This window comes from Hippopotamus amphibius, chromosome 16, assembly GCF_030028045.1.
Source record: "Hippopotamus amphibius kiboko isolate mHipAmp2 chromosome 16, mHipAmp2.hap2, whole genome shotgun sequence".
Classification (NCBI taxonomy): domain Eukaryota; kingdom Metazoa; phylum Chordata; class Mammalia; order Artiodactyla; family Hippopotamidae; genus Hippopotamus; species Hippopotamus amphibius.
This window is the reverse complement of record NC_080201.1, coordinates 19084902-19102657: the sequence shown is the minus strand read 5'-3', so window position 1 is coordinate 19102657 and position 17756 is coordinate 19084902. Positions and strand designations below refer to the sequence as shown.

General features: G+C 58.5%; 1 protein-coding gene and 1 pseudogene across 2 annotated transcripts; one reads left to right on the top strand and one right to left on the bottom strand.

The window, feature by feature from the left end:
* Window positions 1–51: 51 nt before the first annotated feature.
* Window positions 52–16147, bottom strand: FHOD1 (formin homology 2 domain containing 1). 2 transcript variants are annotated; one of them, XM_057710750.1, is made up of 24 exons: window positions 15887–16147; window positions 7942–8048; window positions 7501–7565; window positions 7094–7161; window positions 6911–7016; window positions 6741–6835; window positions 6362–6473; window positions 6181–6275; window positions 5928–6071; window positions 5670–5803; window positions 5370–5588; window positions 5223–5246; window positions 4801–4854; window positions 3829–3944; window positions 3146–3741; window positions 2660–2815; window positions 2259–2441; window positions 2055–2174; window positions 1816–1977; window positions 1232–1422; window positions 945–1137; window positions 701–863; window positions 426–626; window positions 52–352 (listed from the first exon to the last, which is right to left on the bottom strand). In XM_057710750.1, the coding sequence occupies exons 1-24, from the start codon at window positions 16085–16087 to the stop codon at window positions 270–272; spliced, it is 3588 nt and encodes a 1195-aa protein (XP_057566733.1). In that variant the 5' UTR covers window positions 16088–16147; the 3' UTR covers window positions 52–269. The 2 variants fall into 2 exon arrangements, with proteins under 2 accessions (XP_057566733.1, XP_057566734.1); XM_057710751.1 differs by lacking the exons at window positions 4801–4854; window positions 5223–5246.
* On the top strand, window positions 10494–10575 carry LOC130839432 (U4 spliceosomal RNA; annotated as a pseudogene).
* Window positions 16148–17756: the final 1609 nt, after the last annotated feature.

Below are 17756 nucleotides of genomic sequence, written 5' to 3'. Positions count from 1 at the left end.
AGGCCCAGCATGGTAGGTACTTTGAAAGAAGAAAAAGGCTCTTGGATTTGTTAGGAAACCTTTATTATGCTCCATGCATCCAGGGAGCTCACACAGGCACACACCCACTCACACAGGCACACACAGCTAATACTGCTCACGGCACTGGCCACGGGCACAGAGTGGCCCTAGAGTTGAGAAGAGGCCCAGAATTCTGCTCTGGTCCCTCCTCACTGTAGTCTCCTGCACTGCAGGCTGGGGCCTAGATAAGTATCCTGGAGGCAGCACCTTCACACTTCCAGGCCAGGACCCTTGCTCAGTCCTAGTGCCTGTACCAGGTCCTCTCCAAGCCCGCTCTTCAACGTCCGTCTCACTGCAAGGACAGAACAGGGTTAGAGGGGGTTGATGGGGTTAAGGTGGGCAGTGGGTGTGTGAGGCATACTCACAAGACTTGCGGTTGCCACGGGAACGCTTGCGTTCCCGAGCAGCTAAGGCACGAGGGCTGCTCTTGGTCACTGACTGCACCAGCAGGTCCATGATCTCATCTGAAGTGTCACTGGGTAAACTGGAACCTGGAGGTTCTTCTGGGGGTACAGTGGAGGGCCCCACTGCTGTGGGCATGACTGGGGAGCTGCTCTGGACCATGCCTGAGGGAGCCAGATAGGGAGGTCAGGCCAAGGTGGCCCCAGAGCGCACCGCCCCCAGCGGCCACAGGTCCCACCTCTGCTGCGACGGCCAGGTGTGGTGTCTTCGGGCTTGCTGGCCAGCAGACTCTTCATGCTGGCGTGACTGTCGGCGTCACCCTCTCCGGGCCCGCTGCTCACAGCCACTGGGATAGGTGGGTGGCTGGGAGTTTCCCCAGCCACACTGGAGAACTTCTCTGTCTGGAGAGGGGAAAGGGGTAAGTTGGGAGTAGAGGAAGAAAACCATGGGGGTGGCAGTCAAGACCAGGAAGGGACACCCACCTCGGTGATCATGCGTCCCCGGGTCTTGTTGCGCTCACGGTACGTGGCCCGCTTCTGCTGCTGCTGCAGCACCCGGTCCCGGCACGTCCGGTACTCCAGTGCGAACTCGCGCAGCGTGTGGCAGAACTGCGTGATGCGCAGCTCACGGGCGGCCTCTGCCGTGTAGCCCAGGTACAGCAGGAAGGCATGGAACCTGGGCAGGTTGGGGTGGGGAGGGATGGTGAGTCCTGCTTGGGGTCTGAGGGATGGTGGCGGCGGTCCCGCCTCTCTCTGGCCCATGCCCCCACCTGTTGCAGACACGGCGGTGCACAACCCTCAGCGTGGCAACGCGGCGGGTACAGTGGGCCAGGAAGTGGGTGAGGCGGGCACGCAGGGCTGGAGCCAGCTCGTGCTTGGACAAGCTCCGCAGGCTCTCCTCGGCTGCCCGGCTCCGGCGCTCCAGCTGCCCCAGGTTCTCAGTCAGCTGCTCAAAGTCCACCTGGAAAAGCAGCGGGCACACATGCTGTCCCCCTACAGAGAGACCACCTGAGACTGCCTCTGTGCTGGGCTGGCCAGCCTGGGCCCTGAGGACACAGCCGAGATCCAGCCCCTGCCCTCCAAAAGCTCGGTCTAGTGCACGAGACAGACAAGTCCATCTCGTGCAGTGAGTGCAGAGAAGCCTTCTTGGGATAAGTGGCAGCTAAACAGACCCAAAGACAGAGGAGGTGTCGCCATGCCAATAGAGAAAGAATGTTTCTGGCAGAGGACACAGCCCACGCGCACGCCCGTAGCCGAGCAAGCCCTGGCACGGCAGCCCACTTAGGGAGAGGGAGAGAAGCAGTGCTCCCTCGTGCCATGGCCAGTCTTAGTCAAGCTTCTGGCAGGTGCTGACCTTGGCACAGCGGGTCAGGGCAGGAATTTCTGAGTAGAGGTCAGAGGAGTCAGGCCGGGTCTGGAGCACCAGGCAGCAGAGATGGTGCAGCAGTGACTGTCGGCGCACTGTGTCCTTCACCTCTGACACCTTCTCCAGGTAGCTCAGCTCAAAGCCGCTGCTCTGAAAGGACCCCATCTAAGCCTGGGCCTGGTTGGCTCCAGAGCCGTGGCCCCCGCCCTCATGTGCTCTCAACTCACCTGGGAGCCGTTGAGGAAGTTGCCCACAGCCAGCAGGGTGGCCAGGATGCAGCGGAAGGTGGCATTTTGCACCAGCTGTTCCATGCCGACTTTCAGGTCAAACAGTGGCTCTGCAATTTCCTGGTGTGGGAGACCAGGCACTCAGACTTCATGGTCTCATGCTCACCTGTCCCTACTGCCTGTCCCATCCCATGACCCAGGTACCCGCTCCATGCTGTCATAATCCAGCTTGAAAGCCCAGAGTTGTAGGCGGGCAGCCAGGCCCCCGATGGAAGCGAGAGTCATAAGGAAGTTCTCAGCTGGGCCCAGGGGTATGTCAGGATTGGCCAGCTGGGCCTCCTCGATCTTCTGCCGCTCTTCCTCCGTGGGCATCATGGTCAGTAGCTTCTGAGGATGCACCCACCGCCCCACATAGGCCCCTCAGTGCTGGCCTGAGGCCTCAGCTGTTGGTCTTGACTCCTCCCTAGGTCATCTGGAGCAGCCCAAGAGTCTGGGGACTGCTCTGCAGAAATGCCAAGCCCATGCCCACCATTGGAGGGACAGGAAATGCCCACTGACCAAAGGAGAGGGCCAGACTTCCGACACCCCTTGCTGTGTTTCCCTACCTCAATGCCATCCTTGCTGACAGCAAACTCATCGAAGTTGAGCAGGGCAGCCTTAATGACGTGCACGGGGGGCAGTGTAGTCAGGCCGATGTTGATGGCGTTGCTGCGCTTGGGGTCCAGCACTGTGGTCATTGTGCGGCGGCCTTCACCAGCTTTCTTTGAAATTGGGGGAAGGGCAGTATAAGATTGGGAAAGGGTATGAGGCAACAGTCTAAGAGGGCACACCAAGGCCCCACTCTCAATGGCCAAATGGTGGGGTTACCCCACAACCAGGGATCTGGGATGTGTAAGGCCTTGAGATGGGCTTAGATGCTAGTTAGGGTTGAGCTGAACCCTTACTGAAGGACCTCAGACAAGTCCCTACTCCTTTCTTTGTCTCGGTTTCCCCATGTGGGAAATGAGCGGCAGCCACAGCAGTTCAGACCCTTGAGCTCTGGTTTCCTCCCCTCTCCGCTAGGGTTACCTTGCAGACAAGGGTGCATTTACCTTGGAAGGCAGCACGTCTTTGGCACGGGACTCGAACAGGTGTTCTAGCCGGGCTGTATCCACCGAGACAGGCTCTAGTGAGGCCCACAGTGTGGGGCAGGGTCCAAAGCGGCTGTCAGAGCCTCCATGGACCCCAGCCAGCTTTAGCTCCCGCCAGAAGAGTTTTACTGTCTTCCTCTTGGTGGGGAGGGCTAGGCCATCAGGCACTGAGTGGAGAAGAGGGGCAGCTGGGGGTGGTGGTGGTGGGAGGGGGCTTTTGATGGGTGGGAGAGGTGGGGGTGGAGGAGGCAGGAGGCTTCCAGAGAGTGGGGGTGGTGGGGGTGGGACCCCTTTCCCCGCCTCCACAGACTCCATGTTCAGCATGTCCTGGTCTTCATCCTCCCCCAGATCTGAGAAGTCCAGGTCCCCAATGCAGAGCCTGGGTACACGGGTAGGGAGCTCCCGGATGGGCTCAGCCTTGGGGCTTGGTGGGGCCAATGGCTCCTTGGGCTCTGGCTCAAGGTTCTGCTGAGTATGGTGTAGGATTCTGGGGGCAGCGCTCTGGGGTGTTCTGGGTGCAGGGGCTGGTTCTGGAGAGCCCTGTAATTCTCGGGTGACTAGAAAAAGAGAAGCAGCTGTCAGCGTCATGTCCTCCTTGGAGCAACAGGGCAACATGGGTGGGTTCTGCCCACCCACCTACTCACCTGGGTGCCCATCGACATCATCAGGCGTGGCTCCAGCCAACGTCTCTGCCCGGCCCTGGGCCAGCACAGCCTGCTTTTCTGTTTCTGCTGCTGCTACATTCTCCAGGAAGCGGGCTCTGAGGGGAGGGACTTGTCAGTGAGGGTGTCTGATATACCCCAGCCCATGGTGGTGCACATGCCTTGCTGGGCCCCTGGGCACTGCCCCTAATTGCAGGCACACACAGACACACAGGGAGCAGTCCATGCGCTGAGCAGACCCAGGATCTGCGCCCCCAAGGCCAGCCCCTGTTCAGTCTTCCACATCTGGGGAGGGTCACTACCAACCCAGTATTCCCAGGTCAACATATAGGGGAAGGTTCTACTTAACATCTAACTTGCAGTCTTGCTGCTGTTCATGTTCACTGTTCTGATTCTAGACAAGGACCCATAGAGCAGGGAGCGGGGATATCTGTCCCAACGGGCACATCAGGCTGTCCCTTCCTTGGCATGTCTGGCAGCTTCTGAGAGCCATGGTCTTTGCCCAGAAAAGGGTCTGGTAAACGACAGCCCCTCAGATTGTGTTGAAATAATAAAGGTGATCCCATATCTTTTTTGGCCCCTCCAGCCTCTGTTGGCACTCAGTCTCTGTCCTTCCCGTAGACGGAGGTTGTTCCTCCACCTCCACCCCACACAGCACCCTAGATCCCCTCCCAGCCCTAAGCCTGGGCTGAAGACAGGAGAATGGGCTCCAGGTTGGAAGTCCACATCCTCATCATTGGTAAAAGCTGTTAAGGTGTCACTGTTAAAGCACAGGGACCTCTGTAACCCCAGTGAACTGTTTCCCAGTGCCTAGTCCTTGAACAGCAGGCGACTCATAAGTCTGGGAGAGTCCCTCGGCTCTGGCTGCATCAGGCACGTGGAACCCCCGCTGGGGGAAGCAATGCTGAAGCCCTGAGCACATGGCAGGCCTGGCAGGCTGGCCTCTGTACTTACTCCAGCCTGGCCTGCCCAGTAGGGAAGTGGGGCACAGATGGGCTCTCAGGGGCCCTGGGTAGGGGGGGACGAGAGGAAGAAATGGTAATTGTGGTGCCTTCTCCATCCCAAAGTGCAGTTGCTCACACCACACAGAGCTGGGCAGTGGTATCAGGGGTTCGTTCCCAGCCACAGTTGGAAGAGGGGAGTGGGGGAGGCGTGATGTGAGGAAACCGGAAGTAGAGAGGAGAGACTGACATGACGCAGGACAGGGTGCAGTAAAAGACAAAGACAGAGCAAAACAGTAGAGACAGTGACAGAGAAAGACAGAAAGGAGCAGAGAGACAGATGACATTGACAAAACAGGTGGAATGTCAGAGAAGAGAAGCCACAGGAGGAGGAGGTCCAGTCAGAGCTGAACCACACCCCCAGCAGTCACTTACCAAACAGGAGCAGTTTGGTGAAGTCTGGAAAGAAAGAGAAAGCACGCGTTTGGGCAGAGAAGTTTGGGCAGAGGAGGCGGAGGGGCGCAGAGTGGAGGGACAGTTGGAGAAAAGACTCCCGGGACCAGCCTCTGTCTACCTACTTACTTGTAGATGCTCCTCTCGCAGGAGCTGTCGGGTGAGGGCGCCACGGAGATGGTAGGAAAGAGGCTCAAGGTGGTATGGAGGCTGGAGGCAGGGCCCACGGGGCTGGAGGCGGGGCCTGTCGGTGGGGCGGGGCCTACAGGGCTGGAGGTGGGGCCAGTCGGCAGGGCAGGGCTGGCGGAGGAGGAGGTGGAGACGATAGGTGACGCGGGGCCTGTGGAGCTGGAGGTGTGGCCTGTCAGGAGGCAGGGCTCCTCCCGGCGGATCCACCCCTCCCCATCCGCCAAGGCAGTTCATTCTTACCCAGGCTCCGGGGAGCGCACTTCTAGAGACCGGCGGCTCCTCTTACCCTCCTCTGAGGAAGGCTTTCGGCGGGTGGTGCGCCGCCCACCTGCGGCGGCCTCTTCAATGTCTCCATCCTCCAACCGCAGGGCGCTCTAGCAGAGTTGAGCCCACAGGGGAGCGGCTGAGGCCCAAGTAGGTGGGGTGGGGCACTGGAGAAGAGCGACCCCTCCCCTCCCCCCTTCTCTCATACAGTGCGGCCCTGGCGGCCCAGCCCACCTCATAGAGCATAAGCTGGGCGCGCAGGTCCACATCAGTGCCCGAGGTGCCCAGGTGGCGCTGGACCAGTGCCTCCATGCCCTGCTGCTCCAGTGCATCCGTCACGTCGTAGAAGGAGTCCTGGTCTGGGAGCGCTGCCAGAGTCTGGAGGGTGGGGAGAGGAGGGCAAGGCTAGAGCTGGTGGGGGCCAGAAGTCAAGAGCCCGAGGGGCCCAGAATGGCACTCGACTCCCCGCTTGCTCCCCCCACCCCACCTTGTTGATGAGGGTGACAGTGTACACCAGCAGCTCGGGGTCAGTGCCATTCTTCTCCTCCAGGATGGACACCAGATTGGCCCATGGAAGAGCACCTGTCACACAGAAGGGGGAGCAGTCACGTGGGAGCCAGTAGGAGAGAGGGCTGTGAGCAGTAGAGGAGAGAGGGGCAGTTTCTGACCCGTGCTGCTGGCCACAGAGTTGACTGCACGGATCAACAGCGGTGCGTTGCTCTCAGAGTATTCCACAAACACCAGCAGCAGCTTCAGGGCTGTCTTCACCACCAAGCGGGACTGGGGGGAGGGGTCACCACACATGAGTGGGGCTTGGGCCAGACCTGCGCTGGCTCCTGGTGGGGAAGGGGAAGGGCTCCTGGGGCTGGACCCAGAGAGGAGAGTCTAGGCAGAAAGAGCCATCTCTAGGCCCAGGTGCTGAAGTGCCTATGAGGCTTAGCGGGACCACAGACCCACTCCATTCCAGCCCGCTTTGCAAAAGAGGAAACAGAGGCCCAGACAGAGGCAGTGGGAAAAGGGTGCATGGCTGGGCGGAGGGCCACTCACCAGGCTGGCACACAGGGTGTACAGCCACTGCACGGTCTCACTGTGGGCCACCACCCCCAGCATCCCATCCACAAAAAGCATCAGCTGGCCTAGTGCTGGGGACACAGGGACAAGAAGAGGTCAGTGAGGGGTCACTGAGGGCAGGGGTCATGGGGGAGGGGGAGGCTGACCTCGGAGGATGTAGCTCTGGTAGTTGTGGTCAGCAGCAGCACCCACACGGATTAGGCAACTCAGCCCCTCCGAGTGCACGAACTCCGGCACCAGGTCTTTGTCCTCCTGGAGGCACCACGGGGGAGTTTAGTGGAGAGAGGCTCAGCCTGGATGCCCACCCCTAGCCCACCTCTGGGCCTCACCTGGAAGATCTGCTTTAGTGAGAAGAGGGAGCGGCGGAGCTCAGGGCCACTGGAGCCATACAGCTTTTCTGCAAGGGGCAGGTGGGCATGGAAACCTCGAGGGGACCCAGACCACAACTCCCCAACCCTCTTCTACTGGGACACAACCACAACCCCCCACCAAAGAATCTTCTAGTACTCTTGAACCCCGCGCCGCCTCCTCTACTTCCTGATTCTGGGCAACCCCCACCACAGTCTAGCAGCTGCCCTGGCCCTGGAAGAAGAGGTCAGGATAGGAATGGGAGGAGTCACACATCCTGTCTCCCATCTGCTCCGTCCACTGTCCAGCACAGGCCTGAAAGAAACTGAGCCAACTGGGGGGGTGTGCGGGGGGTGGTTGCTGGACGCTGATATCCTCACACACTCACCTAAGATGGCACTGACTCTCACAGAGAGCTGGGTCCGCAGGATCAGAGTAGGCTTCCGCCCTTTGCTGGAATCAAGTAGCCCAGTCAGCAGCTCCCAGCCCATTCCTCAGGGTCCCTCCACCCATGCCAAGGCAGCCAAACCCTGGCCACAGCTCCTTCCTCCCCAGCTGTTTCTCCAAGCCAAAGGGTTGTCCAGATAGGAGGGTTTGAAGAACACAGGCATCTCAGGTATGTGGGAGAGCCCCCATTCCCATCCCAGGCAGCAGGTAACACTGGCCAGGTCTTGGGATTCCCCTGGCACAGTTCCCTGGGGTGGCAGGAGGAGACCCACAGCCCTGCCTAGAGATCAAGCGTCTTGGCTGCTGACACCTGAGCCAGCCCCTCCAGCAGGGGGGCAAGGGTGGGAGCCAGCCTAGGCTTCCTGGCCCCATCAGCTCTGACCTGATCTCTTCAAAGAAGCCTTCCAGCATCTCCCGCTGCTCTTCCAGGGACAGCTCAGGGTCCAGGTAGTATCCAGATGGAGACACTTGCAGGGCACAGTCCTCTAGCTGGGGGCAAAGGGGACAGCTGTCAGGGCTGAAGAAAAAGTGGCAGGAGTATGTATGGAGACCCCATGACCTCCTACCTCAGGGAGCTGGCAGAGGCACACCACAAGGGGCTGCCGTGCAGCCGTGCATTCCTTCAGCAGTCATTTCTCATGGGCCTACTAGTGCAAAGCTCACGTAGCTCAAAGAGCCTTCTCCTGGCTCACACCTACCCACTCTTTAGGTTTCAGATTAGATAATGCTTTCTTTTTTTTTTTTGGCCGTGCCACACCTACCCACTCTTTAGGTTTCAGATTAGATAATGCTTTCTTTTTTTTTTTGGCCGTGCCACATGGTTTGTGGGATCCTAGTTCCCCGACCAGGAATTGAACTCGCGTCCTGGGCAGTGAGACCACGGAGTCCTAATCACTGGACCGCCAGGGAATTCCCAGATAATGCTTTTTTTGGAAAGCCTTCCTGGACTCCTCTAGCCAATGCTATGCAAATCCTTCCAGCTCTTGTGCGTACCCTCCTCTGCGGCCTTCCACACAGCATTATCACATCCTACACACTAGTCTCCTTCCCTGCTAACCATGTGTTCTCTGGGTTCAGGCACCACTTCCGTCTTGTCCATGTGATATCTGCAGAGCCTAGCACAGCACTTGGCACACAGGAAGTACTCCCTAAATGGCTGTTGAGCTACTGAACGTGAATGAGGAAGGAGAATGGAGAGAAGATAGGAGGAAGTTCCTGCCTTCGAGGAAGTCCGCAGATCTGTGGGTTGATAAATTGTAGGCACAAAGCTTCAAGTCCAGGGAGAAAGTGCTAAGAATGCTGGGAGGTGCAAACCCAGCTGAGAGGAGGATGTGTGTCTCCCCGAGTTAAGACAGTGAGGAGAAGGGCTCCCAGTCCCTCCGTGCCTGAGGGTCTTTGCCCTACCCCCAAGTGGGCTACAGTCACCATGGTCCTAGCTGGACCTCAGAGGCCTCCAAGAGGCCTATTAAACACCAGATTTTAGGGTCTGACTCAGTCAGCCTACAGTGGGCCCCTGCAACCTGCTTTGTAACAAGAAGTCACACGCTCCATCCGTGAGTCCCTTGCCCACGTCTCCCACCCCCGAGCCTGGCCCCACCATCGCCACCACCATCACCACCTCCAGGCATGATGCTTGGCCCCTTGAGAAGTGCCTGTAGAGGAGCCTAGAGAGGTGACTGCAGAGTCTGAGGGCAGCACCGTGCCTCTCCCTGATACCTCCTCCATATAGCACAGTGCCAGTGTGCAGGGCTCAGCAAAGTCCCCTTGAGTGGTCCCCTCCTTGAGAGGCCCAGGGAGAGCCCACCTCTGGAAAGGCAGAGTGTCTTCTGGTCTCCATCTTACTGGGAAAGTCAACCCCAATATTCGTCCTGCCGTTCTGCCGCCCTGCCGTTCTGCAGCCCTGCCCTGCTCTGGGCCCAGCCCAAGGATTTCCAGCTGCCCTTGGTCCCCTGGGGTTAAGGGAGTCCAGCTCCTGCCCCTACCCTGTGTCTGCTGAGTACCCCTGCTCATGCCTGAGAGCCTGACCCGGCTCCTTCCTGGCAGCTCAGCCTGTAAGGCCCTTGGGTGACACCCCCACCCCCCACTCCCTCCCACCCCCTGGGCTCCTGCGTGGGACACGGGACATAGGACAAACACTCCAGCCTGTTCTCTGTCCCACTTCCTGCTTGGCTGCCTGCCCTCCCCTGGGCGCCTTGGGCGGGCCTGGCCTCTCTTCCCTCCCTGGGAGCAGAGTCATCCCCTCCAGGGCCTGCTGGGAATGGGCCCTGAGATGGGGCGGCAAGGCCCCCGGGCCGGGGTACTTTGTCCAGAGCCAGCTCAGCTGAGGGCAGCCCCACATTCCTCCTGATCCCTCTCCCCACATGGTGACTCAGCAGCCAACCCACCCCACCCCCAGCCAGGCTCAGCTACATCTCCTTCCACCTTGGACTGGAGGACTCTGGGACCCTAGAGAAACATATTTCCCCCAAAGCCACAACCCTCCTCAGAGATCCCCCAAATCACACACATATAGAATAGCTCATTTGTTCAAATATTCTCGAACCAGGCTGGTTTTGAGGATATAGCTGAGGATATAGCAGGGAACAAGATACTGCCTCTGCCTTCCCTGTCTTCCAGCCCCGTTGGGGAGGCAGGCAGGTCTGACTCAGAAAAAGGCCACAAATAAATGCAGAAGCACAACTGCCACGCGTGCTAAGAAAGGGGAGGGTGGAGTGCTGTAAAGAGAAATGCTGTGGGGTGAGCAGATTACACCTGGTAGCGGCGGACACCCAAGTATACGGTCAGGAAGGGTATATATACGCTACTGGGCACGCATGAGTGAGAAGCACACCCACGGAGAGCTCAGGCCCAGCAAGCTCTCTTCTCCTCCTACATGCACACTTGCAGGCTCTAATTCCAAGTGAGCTGAGAATGGCCCTCTCCTTCCAGAATACCAGCTTTGCCCAGGGGCAGTATCGTGGCCAATGAGGTTTATTCGAGGTACGATTATTGCTAATTGAAAACTTTTCCTTCCAGAATACCGGGGTACCTGCATCCATGTGGGGCAGGGTCCTGAAGACTGAATGCTCCCCACCTCCCAGCCTCCTCAGATGAGCCCCTTTCCCTCTGTGGTGGGAGCACTGGCTCCCGACCACTTCACCTGTCTTATCCTGCCAGGACCCCACGTCTGGGGAGGAGGTACAGAGGTGACAGCCAGCCTGAAGCCTCCAGGACGATGTCCCCCACCCAAGCTGTCTGTCCTGGGTAGAGATGGAGGGGGAAGCAGGGTTAGGCAAGCTGCAAGGAGCAGAGACTTCCTGCCAGCTGGGTGCTGCTTGTCCCTCACACCCCTGGCCCCTTCCTGGGGTCACCCTTCTGAGCGCCAAACCTCTGGGTCTTGTATCTCACACCCTGGGGCTGGGCCAGGCTGGAGTGAGCCCAAACCCTGGTCCCTGCTGACAGTGCTTGGGGTCAGCACAGGGCCAGTGTAGGCCCACATCTTGGGCTCCCTCCTGGCTCTTGTCTTCCTCGCTTCTCTGATGTCTGTCTTGGGGTGGAGTCCCTCCCTCATTCTTCCCAGGCTCAGCCCCTCGCTTCAGCCTTGATCCCACTTTTCTCTACTTGTTTGTTTTTTATTGCGGTATAGTTGATTTACAATATTGTATAAGTTTCAGGTGTACAACATAGTGATCCCCAATTTTTAAAGATTATACTTGGGCATTCCCTGGCTGCCCAGTGGTTAGGATTCTGCACTTTCACTGCCTGGGGCCAGGTTCAACCCCTGGTTGTTACGGAACTAGGATCTCACAAGCCATGTGGCAGAAAATAAAATATAAGAAAATAAAGGATTGGACTTCCTAGGTGGCGCAGTGGGTAAGAATCTGCCTGCCAATGCAGGGGACACGGGTTCAATCCCTGCCCCAGGAAGATCCCACATGCTGCGGAGCAACCAAGCCCGTGCACCACAACTGCTGAGCCTGCACTCTAGAGCCCATGAACCACAACTATTGAGCCCATGTGCTGCAACTACTGAAGCCCACGCGCCTAGAGCCTGTGCTCTGCAACAAGAGAGGCCACCACAATGAGAAGCCCACGCACCAAAATGAAGAGTAGCCCCCACTCGCTGCAACCAGAGAAAGCCCGTGTGCAGCAACGAAGACCCAACACAGCCAATAAAATTAAATTAATTAATTAATTAATTTATTAAAAAAAAGAAAATAAAGGATTATATTCCGCTTAAAGTTATTATAAAATATTGGCTGGAGGTTGGGGTCGGTAGTGGGGCTTTGGTGTCCCCACGTGCACCGCTTCGTTCCTCCTAAAAAAAAAAAAAAGGAAAAAAAAATATTGGCTGTATTCCCTGTGCTGTACATGTCCTTGTAGCTTATTTATTTTATATATAGTAGCTTGTACCTCTTAATCTCCTACCCCTATCTTGCCCCAGCCCACTTTTCTCTTGATTCCTTGGGCTAGGCTTTTCTGGCAGCCCAAACCAACTTGTTACATATGGTTTTACAGGCAGAGCCAAGCTTAGGGGCCCACTAAGCTTGGGGTGTCTAAATATTGGGGTGTCTACTCCACAGTATTTTTCATAACAGTATATCAAGTGAGAAGGCCAGGGGCAAGGCAGATGGGGAAAAGTGCACAACTGCATGCTGAAGGACTCTTATTTTAGGAAATAATTTAACTACCGTTTTCTTCTCCTTTCCTAAACATGTAAGACCGTGTGTTCTGATGACCCTCTTTCCCTTTTATTTTGGGTCTCCAACTGGACCTTGGCTTCCTGAATGAGATGGCATGAATGGGTCTTGAGGAGGGAAGCCTACATTTGTTAGGCTTCCTTGGTATGACACACTGGGCTGCCTGGTTCCTTTGATTCTCCTGATAATCCTTTTACAGGTGAGGAAACCAAGGCTCAGAAATTCTGTGAATTTGCCCCAGGCTGCACAGCCAGGAATGGAACCAGGGCTAATTGACCTAGATCTTGGACTGATGGACTTTGGAAGCACTCCAGGAAACTGTGGAGGGGAGGTGGAGTCAGGGCTGGAGACTGCCCCTCAGCTTTCTGAACTGTGCAAATACCCCAAACTGGTCCTCCCAGTTCCAGCAAGGGAACATAAATGAACACACACATATCATACACACTGAGGTAACAGTGCCTACTTCTGCCAGGACCAAGGTCATGGGGTTCCTCACCAGGCTGCAGCCCAGCATGAACAGCAAATTGGACATGCCAACCCCAGGAAAAGCTGGGAGGAGACCATGACTCATGCCCACATCACAATCTTCTATAGTTTCCCAAAGAGACCTCCTCAACAAAAAAGGGTTCAGTTCATCATCAGAGCACCCCACCTTACCCTTAAGAATCCTCTGGGACCCCCTCCAGCTGGTCCCTGTCCCAGAAGGTCAGGTTCACACTTTAGCCCCTTTGGCACAACTGCTCCTGAGGGGTAGTGAGGCTGGAGTAGGGAGGGGCAAGGTCAGGAAACAAGTACCATCCCTGTTCCACTCTAATCTTTAGCCACAGCTGGGGAAACAAAGTTGCTAATAATGAACAGATTTCTAGGGCTATCTCTGCTGCTAGGAACAGGGGGCTCATCTGGCCTTTGCATCAGGGTCAGAGCTGTACCCTGGTCCCTCTGTCCAGAGCCCAGGGAGAAAGAAGTTTGTGCTATCCCAGATGTGATAGGTCCTTTGGATATCAGGGAGGGGCTTGTGAGGCAGGCCCAGAAGTGCAGAGGATAGCAGGGAGGATGGAACTGGGCAGCTCTGGGTAAAGAGCTGAGGCAGGGCCAGAGGGCCAGGTTCTCCCGAGGCAGGAACAGGTCCCTGGGCTCTGGCATAGAGAGGAGACAGATACTCCTGAGTTCCCCTGGGGACACCACACATGACCCAAAGCCCTGCCAGGGCACTCCCCCATCCCACCCCCAGGGCCAGGAGATGAGTCAGGCTGTGGCCAGGAGCTTCCTCCTAGACTGGGAGGAAATGAGCAAGACCTTCTCAGACCTGAAAGCTCTGAAATATTTAAAAAGGAAGCCCCCAGGGGAACTCTACAGGCTAGCCACAGCCCAATGGGGTGTGTGTGGGTGGAGCCACAGAGAGAAAGTAGGGGGAGCCTATGTACATCCCCAGGGAAGGGGTAGGGTCTGCAGGGATGATGGGGGATGGGGGTCAGTGCCCAGAGTGGGAGGGCAGAGGTCATTTGGCTATGAACTGTTCTCCGGCTGGATAATCGTGCAGAGGATGAAACAGTGAGTAGAGAACCCTTCCTTCTTGTTTCTGCTCTACAGCCTGGGATGGGGATGCCTAGGTTTTTGGGCCATCTCTCCCCTCTAGAGGGCTGTGGAGCAGGCCTGAGTCATATCTGTGCCCCTGGGGCACCCGCTTATAGGACTAGGGGAGGGACCAGCTGTTGCCATTCCCTACAAGGAGGAGCCCTGCTCCCCCTCCCTCAGCTCTCTGATGTCCCTGCCCCTACCCTATTCTCAGCCCTTCTTCCTCTGGCCTTCTATTCTGGGGCTGTGGTCACAGTTTATATTTGGGATGAGCACATCACAGTGCATCTGACCATTCCTGGCAGAGCTGCCAGCCCCAGGGAGTCCTGGCTGCAGGCACAGGGGGAACCCAGTGTGCCAGCCCCCAGGCTCCTGCCTGTGGGGGATATGTGGCAGTCCACAGGTACACCAGGTGGGAAATCCTGGAAGCGGGGAGGCCAGGAAGGACCGAGTTGGGGGGGTTACTTAACACATTACCCCAGCTCTCAGCTAGGAAGCAGAGGGCAGAGCCCCTGGTGAGGGGGTGGTGGTGATGGGTCCCTAAATGAGGGGGGGAGGTAAGGGATAATTTTGAGCCTTTTTCCTGTAGCTGATCTCCCAAACTTGCCCCTAATTGGGAGGAGGGGTGTTAGAGCTAAGTTCTGTCCTGGGGTGGAGGGGGGTTGGGGCGGGCCGAGAGGAATACTATGTTCTCTGTAGCGCTCCAGGCTTATTTCAGTACTAGGAGTTCCAGGAGCCTGGAGGCAGGAACCTGGCCTCAGTTCAGCACCCCTCTCTCCCCAGAGTCCATTATGAATGGGAGGTGGCCTCTGGCTGGAGGCTTCTTTTAGTTCCACTTCAGTTTGCTCCTTTGAACAGGACAGGACGAGGAGGGGTCGCATCACAACTCTGGAGAGGGCAATGTGCTGCAATCTTCAATCCCTGTGCTTGAAGCCTGTGCTCTGCTCCGACACGCGCCACTCCTCGGGCCAGTAGTCTCAGCTCTTCTCCCGCCCGCGCTCGGAGGCGGGGCAGGCCCGCAGCGCTAGGAATGCAAGCTGGGAGCCTGGCGCCTGGGGCACATTCCAGGGGAGACCCCAGGCCCGGGGGGCAAGTTTGCGCAACTCAGAGGCCAGCTAAGCCTGGGAGCAGGGGAGGGCACCTCCACCAACTTTCTTTTCTCTTCCTCATCACTTGGTGCGGACTGGCTGGGGGGCACCCCGGGAGGTGGCTGTGTGCCTCCCAGAATTCTGGCCCGGAAGCCGAGTGCGCCGGAAAGGGCTGCCTGCTGGGGGCTGAGCGCGGTGAGTATGAGGGGAGGTAGGGCGGGCCATCTGTAAAAGGGCCTCCCCCGGCACTGTGCACGAGTCGGCTCTAGGGTGCAGGCAAACGAGGGCAGGCCAGAGGTTTAAAATTAGCTCCGCCCGCTCCCTCCCTTCCAGCCCCCGGCCGGCGGCGGCGGCTGTACGAGATGGTGGGGGCGGTGACTCAAAGGGCTCTTCCACCAGTGCAGCCTCCCGCGCTCGGGGTGTCCCGGGCCAGGCCGCTCCCCGGGAACTCCCCTCACCCCGTGAAGTCTCTTCTCCCCCCGCACTCCCAAGCCGGGCCTCACCCGGCAGGGACAACACTCAATCCGGCAGGACCCAATCCAGCCTCCAGACACCTCCAGTGGCCCGCCCCGGGTCCGCCCCTCCTCGTGGTCCCGCCCCCACCTCACCTGAAGCAGGTGAAAGCTGGTCCATCCCCAGCTCCGTCTCCTAGGTCCGCTACCACCCAAACGCCCACATCGCCCTATCCAGAGGAGTTAACCAGGCAGACTGGCAACGAGCGGACCCGGAGCGCCTCCCCAGGTGGGCCTCATTTCGAGGGGCAGCCTGGGGGCCGCAGAGTACAAGCTCCCATCTCCCTTCTTCAGCTTCCCTCAACTTGAGAGGCGTTCCCCACAAGCCAGGCAATGTGTACCTTGGGTCCCCAACCCACAACTTCCCGGAGGGGCGTACACGCTCCAGCCTCTCCTCGAGAGGCTCCCAAAGGCTTTCATGGCGCCGACCCTGAACCTTCAGTCGCCCCCAGCCTTTCTCCGGCTCCCCTCACCTTGAGCGGAGCCCCCAGCAGGCGGTGCAGCGCGGGTACCTGCGCGCCCAGGGGCAGCGCCCCGTCCAGGCTGCAGGTGGGGGCCCGGCGCGGCTCCGGGAAGTTGGCACATGCGAAAGGGTCGGTGTCCTCTAGGTACTGCACCCGCACGGTCACCACTGATACCGGCTCTCCGTCCCCGCGGTCTTCCTCGCCGGCCATGGCTCTGCCACTGGCTCGCTCCGTGCGCCTCCGGGCGGGTCCCCGCCGCGCCGCGGCGTCTTCTCAGCTAGCTTGCTGTCTGGGCGGGACCCGGCCGGACGCCGAGGACGAGGGGCGGAGCCAGGCAGAGGCGGGGCCGAGGAAGGGGGTGGAGCCAGTAGTAGTCTCCGGACGCGAAGGGGGGCAACCACTGCCGGTGGCCGAGCTTGCAGCCAGCCACTCAGAGGGCGTGATCATGGTCCCGTTAGTTCACTGGCTGGTCCGGGGAAAACCCGAGCTCGCGAGCCCCTCACCCACTTCGAGAGCGCGCGGAGAACGGGGAGGCTTTCTTTGGGCTTGGGGGTGCTGAGGCTGCGCTCTCTTGAAGGATTGTTAGGGCAAGGTGGGATGGATGTTTCTTCAGATAGCGGCCCGCCAGGTCCTCCTCAGTTTAGGGATCAGAAGGTCCTGATTCCTTCAGTTGAGGGATGAAAGTGGATGGGCTTCTCTCATGTGGAGAAAGCAGGGAGATGAGTCCCTTTCAATTTGGAGCAAGAAGTGAAAATAGACACACTCAATTCGAAGGAAGAGGTGGAATCATTTACCTTTAGTTGGATGAAAAGGGGGGACGGGGCCCCCAATTCTGGGAAAAGGATAGGATGACTCAGTTTGGTGGGGATGTAGAACATGTTACCCTCAATTTTGGGGAGAGATTGGAATGGGTTGTCTTTCAGCTTCAGTGAAAAATGGAAACGGTTCTTTTCGGTTTGGGGCGAGATAAGCTGAATGCCCCCTCAAATTTGGGGAAAAGATTGGGTGGATCCCTCTTAGTTTGAAGGGGATCGGTAGGCTGGCGTTTCCATAGTTTAGGGAAGAAGATATTTTCCTTCATTGTCTCATGGAAAAGGTGAGAAGAGTTCACTGTAATTTAAAGGAAAGGGAGACCGGGTGCTCCTCGGTTTGGTAAACGAAGAGGAACAGCTTCCTTCTCAGCCGGGAATAAGCTGGGCCCAGTCTGGGCCTTGGGGTTTCTGGGGACGATGGGGACAGTTGTCTCACGGCTTTCTAAAAGGGCCCAATGCGCGTGCGCAGTTCTAGTCTGGGCGGGGGCCCAAAGGGGTCCCAAGCTCCCGAGGGCTGAGCGGAAGGCGGCGGCGCACTGCCCCCTGCAGTCGGCACGGGGCAGAGCCGGGGGCAGCAGCCTTGGTACCGGGGCCGGCAGCCTTGGTACCGGGGCCGGCTGCTTGCCGCCGGCCGCGCTCTGGGTGGCGGGGCCGCGCTCCTCCCGCCTGGACCCCGCCTCCCGGCAGACCCTCATCACTCCCGCGGCTGGCTGTCGCCTCCGGCGGGTGGGACGCAGAGATGCCCCTGGAGAACTGTGGCCGCTCACAGCTCTAAATCCGGGTCGTGGGAGGTTTTAGGAAGGTTTGGGGGAGCGGGTTTGAAGGAATAGGTTGCAGGACTTGGGGAAGGGCTGCCCTGGGGAATTTTCAGAGTCGAGACTGGTTTAGAGCGGAGGGGCAGACGTCCGGACAACGGACGCCCTGGGCAGGGTCTCGGAGTCCGGACCTGACTTGGGGGTATCGGAGCCGCGATTGGGGGGAGCGGGCCCCACGTGCCTGTGACGCGGGGGCGGCCGGTAGGCGGCGGCGGCGGCGACGCGGGGCCGGCGGCCGTGCGGTGCCGAGAG